The sequence below is a fragment of the Columba livia genome, chromosome 5, assembly GCF_036013475.1.
Source record: "Columba livia isolate bColLiv1 breed racing homer chromosome 5, bColLiv1.pat.W.v2, whole genome shotgun sequence".
Lineage (NCBI taxonomy): Eukaryota > Metazoa > Chordata > Aves > Columbiformes > Columbidae > Columba > Columba livia.
This window is the reverse complement of record NC_088606.1, coordinates 40,525,909-40,538,228: the sequence shown is the minus strand read 5'-3', so window position 1 is coordinate 40,538,228 and position 12,320 is coordinate 40,525,909. Positions and strand designations below refer to the sequence as shown.

At 40.0% G+C, this 12,320-nt stretch overlaps 1 protein-coding gene across 1 annotated transcript in view; it reads right to left on the bottom strand.

The window, feature by feature from the left end:
- Positions 1-12,320, bottom strand: part of EHD4 (EH domain containing 4) — a 33,547-nt gene that overhangs the window by 7,027 nt on the left and 14,200 nt on the right. The window contains exons 3-5 of the mRNA XM_065064563.1: positions 12,215-12,312; positions 4,229-4,641; positions 101-265 (exon numbers count right to left, since the gene is read on the bottom strand). Coding sequence (XP_064920635.1) covers positions 101-265; positions 4,229-4,641; positions 12,215-12,312 — 676 coding nt within the window. The remainder of the gene's footprint in view (positions 1-100; positions 266-4,228; positions 4,642-12,214; positions 12,313-12,320) is intronic.

Genomic DNA, 12,320 nt, shown 5'->3' with positions numbered 1-12,320 from the left:
TAAACTATAATACTGAGATATTATGTCCTACCTTTTGCCATTTGGCAATTCTGTTGGAAAGTTAGTGTTTTTTTCAGTGGAACTGTAATTATCATCTTACCTGCATTTTCTTGACTTCAGGGAAGTCCCCTGCTGAGATATGGTATTCCCTTTGCAGCTGGATGTAGATCTCAGGTAATCTGCTGATCAGTTCCTTCTTCTTGTTCTCTTTTCCAAACACAGAGGGCATTTCTTTTTTCAGATAGCTGATGATATAAGCATGAACCTAAGAAGAAGCAAAACTGCAATCAATACTACTGTTTATCTACAGTCAACTATCTACAGTCATCTATAGTATTCTTCACCCATGTCATAAAAAGAAACAGAAATAAATTGTTTCCCGTAGTTAGCTCAAGGATAAGACATTATCAATGATTGTTTCTGGAACTTCATGTTTACATGAACAGTTATCAAATACTGCTGCTTTCAGCATTCCTTTGTGGGGCAGAAAGAAAGCAAACACATTTAAAAGAAAATACAGAGGTACACTTGCAGTTTAAGAATAGGCATGGTACAGCACTTTATCAGTACCAACAGTGAGAGCAAAACTAAGGTCCCAAAACCACATCCTGACACCTGACATGGATCATACACAGACTGCCAGCCATACTGGTCCATCTGTCTCAGAGGCAGAGATTTGTAATTCCATTTGCCTCACCAATTATTGTGGAAAGCAATGGGATAATGCCTCAAGTAATCCAAGTATGCTAAGTGGCAGGGCTATCTAATTGAACTGACACTGTATTCCTATCTATTTACCTCCAGAAAAGCGAGTACCTATTGTCCATATTTATGCAGCCACCAGAGGATGACACAGCGTCCAGTATATTGTAACAGCAAGTCACGGCTGTCTTAAGAAGCCTTATGGGGAAGAAAGTAGAGCCTTCCCAGCATACAAGGAAATACATTAATTTAGGATGACACACTGATACTTGCAGAGCTGTTTAGGTTTCCCATCTGTTGTGACCAAGATAAAGCAGCACTGACATCAAAACATCCCTCCCTCCCACGTACCCTCCTTCCACCTTTACCGGTTATGAGCCATTCATCTCTTCCCCTGACCACCCTCCCACCAGTTTTCACCACCAAACAGATCTGCACTGCCACAAGGGGGAACAGGGAATCTAGTCTAGGACAGAAACGGTAGGCTGCACTTCTTAGCTGAGGCGAGTTCACTTGTCCATTTCATTGTGTGGACACACATACTCGTGCTGCACACAAGAGGGAAGCGCAAGGGCAGCCTTCTTGCACATCTGTCACAACCTGAAGCAATCAAACTGCTTTCCTAAGCTGTGACCACTGAAGTCAAATGACCTGCACAACAGGATAAATCTTTACAGAAATTAGGTCCTTCTTCATTAAAAAAACATGTAGCTGTTCCCAAAACAGAAGTTACAGACAATTTTCATGCACACAGGAAAGAAAACATTAAAAAAAATAAGAATGTCTATCAAACCATTGAGCAGTAAAAAAGTTGAAATTTTGAAGACTGGAGAAAATTAAAAAAAAACAACAAACAACCTAGCACCAAAAAAAAAATAGCATCTGTAATAAAAAGTGATTATGTAGATGTAGTGTAAATATTACCAAGCAAAACATGACAGAATGTGCCTTATAGTATTCTGTACAAACCTTACACTATCTGTACAGGGCAAGTGCCCTCCCGTTCCTTTCCTTACTTATTTAGGAGGTCTACTGGAAACAGGAAAAAAAAATGTCTTTAGAGAAAAATAATGTAACCAGTTTTTATTTGCACATCTTAAGATCATGATGTCAACACAACACCACTTCCTCATATCTAAAAAGATAGGATGCATTTTAATTGCAGATAAATTTAGATTTCTACAGAGTGTGAAAAAAAAACAACCAACCAGCACAAATAAGCAGGGTTTCTGCATTAACCCATGAAATTTTCTAGTAACACAGATAAGAATATTTCTCCAGAATTACAGAATTGATTTGACAAGGATGTTTCTAAGACAGTTTTAAATAACTAAGTAATTGTATGGATCATATGCTTAAAATAATATTTCTAGCAAAACCAGAAATGTATGTTTACAGTTCACAAGCACTAACAGTTTCACATGCGTATGCTAAGTGTCTTCCACTATGCACATGTGTTTCTTACAGATAAGAAGAGTTCCCTTCTTCAAAATGGGATAGCGAGTCACAGGGCTTAAAAAAAGAATAAGCCTAATGCCCAAATTTGACAGCAAGCTAACAGTTTACTTTTGGTTACTGTACATGTTTTAGAAGAGATTAAGAATAAAGTGGCTCAGAAATAGGACAAAAAAATACCATGGAATGCTGTAAAAAGCAATTTTGGAGCATCAGTAAATGCAGTCTGGAAGATAGAGACAACACTGGAAAGATTACATTGCTGCTTTCCTGCAGATAAACAGTTTATTCCCTTTCCATAGCTGTCTAGTTAGCATGCCTTATGAATACTGTATTTACCTTCATCAATTTTTATTCTACATTACATAGAAACCTAAAAACAATCCGATACTTGTCCACTTCCAAAATGATTGTAAGAACAGAAAACAAATAGCTGCCAACAATGTTCACAAAACAGACTGAGGTTATAGCAATTTTTAAAACAATATCACCAGGAACATGATTTTAAATGGAATTTTCAAAAAAAAAACTGCTACGGGGTATGCTAAAGCTCAGGCCACAAAAAATTCCTTAAGTGTATTATTATATTCAGAGAGTTAATTAAGCCAATGTAGGAAGTGGTATACATCCCCACAGAACTGACTTTACATCGATATAAGTGCAAGACCACTTTATATTTGCTTAGAAGTCCAGGAAAATGTGTTCCAAGACAACTGCATTAACAGAGCTCACATTCTGTTTGAAAACTGCATAGGAAGTGCCAAAATACTTTAAAATCTAAATCTGTGTCTGGGACCACCAGCCTTCTCCCTGAGTTTCCAATTTTCCAAATCACAAATTGTAATTCTTCAATCACCGGTTTTCATTTTGTTCTTGTTCTTTTCAAAACAACAAGAAGCTTGACAGTGCTTTTAACTATTATTCTAATAGCAGCTGCAGTACTACAACAAAATAAACTCCCTGTAGAATCAGAGAAACAAACAAAAAGTGTGTCAGATGGCAAACAAAGCTTATTCTAGTAAGGCTGTGAGAAGAAAGGAGAGATGAATCTAGCATTAAACAGGCAGTCTGAAGATTAGTGTAAAATATAACCAGAAGGTTTTACAAATAGGTAATTAAAACTTGGTGATGATTCACAAAGCTTTAAAGTAATATCCACACATTTATCAAAGAACTAGAGATCTAACAAAAAATCAATCAGGTTTTAAACAGCCTACAGACAGTCAGGGTGTTGTCACACCCAGCCTGCCCACACACACTAGTTAGTGACAGCAAGTTGCACACAATGCACGTACCCCTCCAGAGGGGAATGGTGACAGGGGTGCCTACAGTGGGACACGCAACTCATGTTCCTGGATGGGTTTTTCTGGATATGACAGCACAGGGTCCATATCACCCAAGTGTCTCTGATTGGGAGTGAGGAAGATACAATCTGAGAGGCTCCAGAGTTTCAACCTCATGCACAAGCACCTCTCCAATGGATAAATATCTGTGTTTCACCATGAGTGAGGCTTTTAATCAGTCTTGTATTACAGGGTATAACATAAATCCATTTAATCGAAGTGTTGTTGCACAGCAGCTGATTGACAGTATGCATTAAGGTATTAATATGTAAAACAGCACATGTAAAGCTGCATGTGAATAGTTTTGGTTGTGTTTTTTGGTAACCCCCTCCTATTTAAAACAAACAAACAAAAAAAAAGTGTTCTATACGTACCAGCTACTTAAAAAAAAAAAAGGTGGTTTATCTCCAAAAAGTAATGTTAGAATTACCTTGTTGAAGAGCGAAAAAAACAACAAAACACTGCCCTACCAGGCAAACAATAGCTTTAATGGCCTAAAAAGCATCAAAACCCTTCTCTAAAGTCAGGGAGGCATCCCAGTACAAGTCTTGATTTCTTCATACTTGCTTCTATACCCTGAATGGCTACCTCTTCCTTGAAAAACTGACAATTAAATCCATTTGTTGTAAAACGTGGTTTATAGATAAAGATTGGGAAGGGTAAGAAAGGACACATTGAAAGAAGCAGAAGAGACTGTTCATTCCATTAATTTAGCTTTTTTTTCTTACCTTTGCAAGTCTTGCCCTCTTAATGAGGTCATTGAGTTTCCGCACAGCGGCCTTCTGCGGGAGACTCTGGATATCCTTGAAAAGATCCTGTGCCTCAGCTTCAAAGAGTCTTCGATTCTCTGTGTTTCGGAGAGGATGGGCCCAAAAGGAGCCTATGTAGACCCGCAGCACTTCTGGAGTGTTGATCACCTTTCCCAGGGACCACATGAGCGCACCATAGACCCTCATCAGCTGCTGTGTGTCCACTTGGTCGGCCTTATTAAGCACCACTCGAATCTTGTCATCCTGGCCACGGAATGACTTAATAGCTTCTGAAAACTCATCCGATATATCCAGCTTATGAGCATCAAAAAGGAGGATGATGCGGTCGACCCTCTCAGCAAACCACTGCAGGACTTGGCAGAAGTCGTAGCCTGAAGGAAGAATACACTATTACAGTCCTACCGTTCAGAAAAGTGAGTCTCAGAGAAGGTAGGGCTGGGGACAGAGAACAAGGGGATCACGGCATCTACCTGGGGGAAAAAGAGCATATGGACCACCTGGAGGAGAGTGTCTGTGGACAACGAGGTCAGGACAACTGTATCCTACACTTCCTTACACTAGTCTCTCTATTACTGCTTTTGGTTTTTATCACTGCTTTTCCTTCAACCTTGCCATCCGCTATCTTGCTATTTTTCGTGCTGCTGCAAGTTAGTGTCTCACACCCATGTTTGCCCAGTTCTGGCTCCAGCAGGACACCCAAGCTAAGCAGCGCTGTGGGGCTCTTATCATAAGCTCTCTTCATCAGCATTAACTGTGGTAGCGCTGCCTGTCAGTACTGACAGGGAAAACAGCGCATGTGCAGCACTCCAGCATAGGTTAGCCATCAAAAATATTTGGATTTTAAAACCATTTCTGACCTTAATCTCTCCTTGCATTGCAACACTTGCTGTTACTCCTACCACAGCAAATTCAAGAGATCCAATTTACGAGTCATGTGCCTGCACTGCTGATGGCTTTGGGGATGCGACAGATTACAGAATACAACGAGCAGTGACCTTTCTGATCATCTGAAATAAACTCTTTGATGTTCTAAAGGAAAGCCTATTTGTAGCACCTGTCTGAATGTTTTTATAAACGCAGCTGGTAGCCTAATCCACACAACAAACAGTATTCAGGAGTGACACATTTATTCAGAAGTGACACATTTCATCTGCAGAGAGTCACCACTAGTGATGTGGCACTGGGCTTTGCATGGATGTGACTCATCTTGTTTGAGTAAGGAACAGCAAGGTGTGAGCTGGGAGCCAACATGCCACCCCTCCTCTTCCTCTCAGAAACAAATGAGAGCTAAAAGACGGCACAGTCAAAATGCAAGGACTGGTGTAAAGTAATCCAACCAGAATCTTCAGTTTTGTCCCAAGCAGCCTATATTTAAATGCCAACAACAAGGAAAGCTCAGTTACCATCAGTGAGCCCTCCAGGTTGCCTTTCGTCATTTCTCAGCTGTGTAAGATAAGCCTTTAAAACCTCCAATCCCCCAGCAAAGAAAGCCACTTAGACTACTCATACCTGAAGCAGTTACACAAACTCTTCATACACCTGGTCCGGATACAGACAAAACACTCTTCATCACTCCTCAACCTCCCTAGCATCTTTTAAACAGCATAAACTAAAAAGGTACAGGGACAGTGTAGTTTCTCAGCATTCCTTAAAAGAATATTGGTTCAGTCAAGTCATTATTTGCTATATTTCAAGTCGTTGGGTCTTTAACAGGGAACCCAAAGGCAAAACAGCTTTTTTTCTTTGTTTTGCTTTTTAGTAGAACCTGCCAGAAAGTCTAGTTAATAGTAAGAAAATGTCCCCAGTTACCTGCCCCCCACCTTCCCAAAAATACATGATAAAAATTCACAAAAATCCAGCACTGACACATAAAACAGAGAGGGCTATGCTAAGAAGGTATTATTAACACCCAAAAGGATGCAGGTCTGAGTCATTAACTGGCTATAAACAGAAAGCCTTTCCCATTAAATGGACTACTTTGCAAGGAATGCAGAATCCAGCCCCCTTTCAGATAATGCTGCCCTGGTGCCTTCATAGGTTCTTTCCTGTAACCAGCTCCTGAAGAGCTAAGCATGAGATAAAAGGTGGAGGCAAGGAGGAGAGCTGCACAAAACACAACTCGAAGAGAACTCTTCTCACTTTACACTAAGAATCTTATCAAAACAAATATGAATAATTTATCTTTACAAAAATTTAGCAGGAAATAAAGGGAGAAGCAATATCTTGTAAGTTGCACGTTATAACACAGTTGCAACAGTGCAAAGATCTGAGCGACGCGATAACCTGGTCTGTTATCACTCTTGTAGAAGGAAACCTTGAAATTAAATACAGAAAACTGCAAAATGAAGCAAGTCAAATTCTATTAAGTTTTCCACAAATGGGTATGTGAGAAAGTGACTTACAAGGCTGGTTAAATAAATACATAAATTGTCAGCACACATTTGATGGATTTTGAACTATGAAAACAATTGTACAGTCATAAAGTATATGTTAGCTAGCAATAAATTTATATTAAATATGAATTAAACATTAATAAAGCATTTGCTTTGAGAAAGAAAAGCCCACTTGTTGTAAATTGGTAGGCAAAAGACCTAATTTAAAAAATATGAAAAAACCTGTTCATTTTAACTAAAATTTGTCATTAGAAGTGAACGTATTCTACATACAGATTCAGTTCTTATACATTAGATATATCTGAACTAGATATAATATATATAGATTATACAGAGAGATAATAGATATATCTGAACTAGAGAGAAGTGATATATGGTTAAATATTTCAGCCAAGAGTTTCACATGGTTGATTGCATGATTTCTCCACCCTGTCCCCACAGAGAACAAAACGCAGATCTATCCCATCAGTCAAAGCAACGACCTTGCTGCTCTGCAGTTGCTACTTCTTCAAAGGATTGTTCCAATGACTGACGTCAGCAATTACATCCAGCCCTAGGTTTCATGTCTCACCAGGTACAGCATCTGCTTGCAAATGCATATTAGAAAGTCACAAGTCGCCAGTCGCTCTTGTACCCAGCCCAGAGGCAGAGGGAAGCAGCAATCCACCAGCAGCACTGCAGAACTCTTGAGCTCGTTCCAAGCTGCAGGAAGGGAACAATCTGGTGCCTAACTGTTGGGCATCAGGAATTGGCTGTGACCACAGAGTAGAAAAAAAATGCCACAACGTAGAAGAGATGAAAAAGCTGGAGAGAGACTGCATGTGGTCACCAGCCCTGGAAACACTGATGAGAGGAGTGATCATGAGCCCTGATGTGTCATTGTTACGGGGCAATGTGCCATCCCCATGCACAACAGCCACCAGCCATATTCAAAGATACAGCTGTGCAATTGTGCAATGAGCACGGGTCAATTTTCTGTACCAGTTAGTAACAAAAATTTAAATAAACCGGAGGCTTTCTCTTGTGCGTACAAGGTAAATAATTTCCAATTTGCCCTAAAACCACCTTGCAAAGCTTTTGCAATTCATAAAACAATTAAGGAGGCTTGATGGGCTCCACTCATCCTCTGTGAGCGCAGACAGGCAGTGTCTATTTCTTCCACCCCTTGGGCTGGCGCTAATAGCACTGCAGAAGAGAGGTGCCTCTCAGATGGATGCTGCAATGAGGAGCCTCCAAGCTCCGAGAACAACATCCACTTAACAGGGATGATGAATCAGGGGTAGGTAGAGTGCTGAAGAGATCCTACCTTCCAGTGCTGTCCAAGTACCACACAAACAAGGCTACAACATACAATTTGGACAAGGACACAAGCAGCCTTCTCCCCCTTCCCAATCTGCTGTTCTGATGCTTTGACACAGGTGAGCATCTAAACTGTCCCAGTCTTTCAAAGAGAGCTCAGTCCCACATGGAGTCCCACTGTTTGCTGTCCAGGCTGGAAATTTCCAGTTACGTTAATGACAGCCTGTCAACTCAGCACTCCTGGATAACACTCTTACTGCACTCCTGTTGGTGGACTAATCCTGAAGAGCCTGTACAGTATCTCACTGCAAGGGAAAGGCTGACACAATGCTGTAACTATATATATCACCTTACTTAATCCATGACTACATTTTGCACAAGACAGATTGAACTGAGAAAATTACCTGAATTTAAATAACTCCAGTTCTAAATATGCAAGGTAACCAATATCCTCATTTTTCCTGAGCTCTTTCCCCATGCTTTTTGAAATCTTTGCCCTCAGGCCACTCAATAACACACCAAACTCCCCTCTCTCTTTCTAAAGGCAGCTCTTCCCCACACCCTGCCAGATATTGCTTCTCCTTCCTCCTCTCCTTAACGCTCACTGTTCCTTCCAAATCTCGCAGATCATACGCACATTTCTGTCTGACATGGGCTTTGTGAACGTCACCGGTGATGCTGCAGAAGCGGCACAGGGATGGGAATTGTCTGACTAGGGACAATGCTGGCACAGGTCGGCACATTCTCCTCCAGCCACTAACACAACCCCTGAACTGACACACAGGAAGCTTCTGAAACATCCTCCTGCTGACAAAGGAGCGGGAAAGGTGTGTCAAGACAGACAGCTTTCCATCTTGTACTCTGTGTATATTTTTGATCCTTCAGAAAGCAACCAGCTCCTCCATCCATGGCCTGGATGTTTTCCAGAGTTATAAATAAAACATGCTGGGAAGTGGTGCGTATCCTGTATTTTTACACGGTCTCTTTACTGTCTTCCTGCATTTTTACAATGAAAGTTTACATTTGATTGCTTTGACAGTCTCAGAAGGCTTCAGCTTACTCCTAGCGATACCTGTCAAATGTCATCATTATGCAGGTGTAAAACACATTCATAGATAAACAGTTAAGTAATTGCTGACAGGAAGATGGGAAAAAATCACCAGAAAAGAGTGAAGGTTTTACACTGGGGTCCCATAATGCTATTCTTCCAAACAAATTGAAACATCACCAATAAGAAAAGTTGCTGCTCAGCAATGTTGGAAAAAAACTAAACTTCTGAAAAGGTAACTCAAAAACTCAGATATGAACAGACACCAATAATGTGCAGAATAAAAAGCATTTCAGAATACTTATCAGGTGTTATCATGTCATATTCCATTACTGAATTATGAAAAATTTCACATTGTACATATTCTTTAGAAAATAGCATCAAAATTCATAAGGAAAACAAAAGTTTAAGAGAGAAATAGAAAGAAAGCAAAAGTTCAAAAAATTTGAATTATAAAAGTTTGAAAAACAAAATTGTGAAAATAAATTTTGAATAAACACTTGTACATTTAGAGCTTTCCTGGCAAGCACAGAAAAGCATCCCTATGTTTAAGTCTGTAATCACGTTCACAGTGAAAGGAAATGGCAGTTCCCATAGCGAAGCATGCCAGCTGCAACCTTATCTCAGTGAGAAGAAGCCAGTAAGTTTAAGAGGTAACAACATAGGTATGGAAGGAACACAACCCTTTGTTGGTCTGAAGGTGTACAAACAGAATCTGCTCTGACAGAGACACATCTAGTGAGAACAGAAAAATCCATCTTGTAGAATCCTGCTTACATTTGCACACAGTGATTTAAGAAGGAATCTAAGCAACTAAACCTTCACAATGTGCTAAATTAGACTTGTAGCATCAACATGTTGATGTCAGTCTGACTCCTTCAGGAAGCTGATCAGACAGGCCTTGCTGTGTGCAGCACCACAGGACAAGTCAAGTTTGTACTCAACTAAACCACCTGTATGGAAACTGCATAAGCAGCTCAAAAGTCATATATAGTAAACATACCCGACTATGCAATACTTCAGACATGGGTGAGTGCAGCATTGCCTAATCATAAGAATATGCAATAGGTCGATACAGTGACTTGTGTGTACTTCATGTATGCTGATGCCTCAGTATGTGAAACCATAAACCTTGGCAGCAGTTGTCCTGTAAACCTGGGGCACAGAGAGAACTGTGCTCTAAAGCTGACTTCCAAACCTTTTTATGGTACAACCCCACTGGTTAAAGCTAAACAGCATATAGGAGAACCACATTTGCGATAAAAACTAAGCCAAGTTACATAATCAAGACAATCCTTAACACATTGAAAAAAAAATGAAATGCAAACTAGTCAAGTTAAAGCCTGTGAAACAGATAAGAGTTTGAGGTTACGACTGGGTACTGTCAACTTAGGTGAAAGTCTACCATATCAAAGGGCAGGCCAGCTAGGCCACAGAAACAATTGATAAGGCACATACCATCAAGAATTCTAAGCAATAAAGGAACAACGGTTGTATGTTTTGTTAAGCTAAAAGAGCAATTTTAGATGACAGTGAAGAAACATGGTCCTTTATGCAACACAGGACTAGCAGTGCAACAAACTGGACTGAAACAACTGTCCCACACATGAAGTTTGGGACTTCCACAGCAACCCCTAATGGTGTTGAATTGTGTCACACAATTGCTCACTTTTTCGGTGGCATATTAATATGATGCTCAAGGTTTTCTGCTTATTTCATGTGGACTTCCATACTGTTATAGAAGTGGTAGCAGATACTTGAATACTGCCAAGCATCATTTTCCCTTGATTTAGGAAGCAGAGAGGGAGAAAGATGAGCCTGATTTTTCTTGGTGGAGAAATCAGGGAGCTGGAATTCAAAATGGAGAAGCAGGAGCAGGAAATTTAAGACTATCTTTGATTTTATCAGACTCTCTGTGTAAACTGAGACTTAAATATTTTGTGGACATCTTATGAGAAGGTTAAAGATGATGAGTTATATACTTGGTCATTCTTGCCTAGAAGTAAAAGTGCTGACTTGCAATATTTGTTTTACTCATCTGATTTGGCAACAATCAAGCCTTTGCTTGCACAGATACAGAGCACTCATTGCTGTTCTTCTCTGCTAGTTCACCGGTGTATCACATCGAGGAAAACAGCTCTCGCCACAATGAGTGCTTTACATGACTATATGAGCAATAAAGAGGACAAAAATCACATTCAGACACTGAACAAAGAATCCAGAAACATCTAGTATAACAGCTGACTAAACAAACATAATTTAGATTAGACTTAAATTACTCTCTTATTCTGCCAAGGCAAGATTATGGTTGCACAGCTGACACACGTAGTGCTCATTCCAGGATTTCCACAGAAAATCCAGGTGTGACATCTTAAAGAACTGATTATTTCCCCCTCCCACAGTCGTAAAACACACAAGTTTCCATTCTTAAGCAAAGGTCTGAAAACAGAGGGCAGCATAAGCCACAAAGTGGATCGCTACCTTTTGCAACTCCACAGAAACCTCTGACAGGCACTTAAATGCAGCTGAAGAAAACAAGAAAGAAAGTTATTTACATCATGCTGGTTTGTTTCAATATTTACTCAAAGACAGGCTAATCTCTTGACCATTTTAAAAACAGCGTTCAGTTCCTCACAGAATTTACATTTTATTGAAAATAAAAAATCTAATTCCTTCCTCCTCCTGCTACCTTAAGTCTTTTGACTGAAAATTATATTATGACATGACTGAGCAACCTTAAGAAGCAAAACTAGCAGCTAAATACTTTACTTACAGCCCAAACCACTCAGTTTTTAAACACGACCAGCTTGAAAAGCTATAGCTATTATGAAACATTTCTTCACTCATGAACTTCAATAGAATAAGAGTCTATTCATTACTACTTTGTGGAAAGCAATTAAAATCAAGAAATAAGGCTTTTTCTCAGGAGTGTCAAAGCACTACTTAGACCGTGCAACCATAGTCATTTGCAGCCATAGCAGCAGGATTATAGAAATCCCAACCCCACTAGTTTTAAAGAGAAAAAATTCCAAACAGTACTTCCAGACTTAAAGCACGGGTTTAACAGGCCTTGTAATAGGAGAGTTTGGGACTCACTGCCACTCAAAAGCACTGAAACAGGTCCCCAGCACATCAGGATGATGACCTGTCCAGTCCAGCAAAAGTAGTTGGTGAGCTTGGTTATTTTCAAGTCCCGCAACTCACCTCTGCTGATGCGCTGCTTCTCTCCAGAGAGAATGCCAGGGCTGTCGATGATACTGATGCTTTTCAGTACCTGGTTAGGTAACTGAGAACACATGAACCTGCAGGA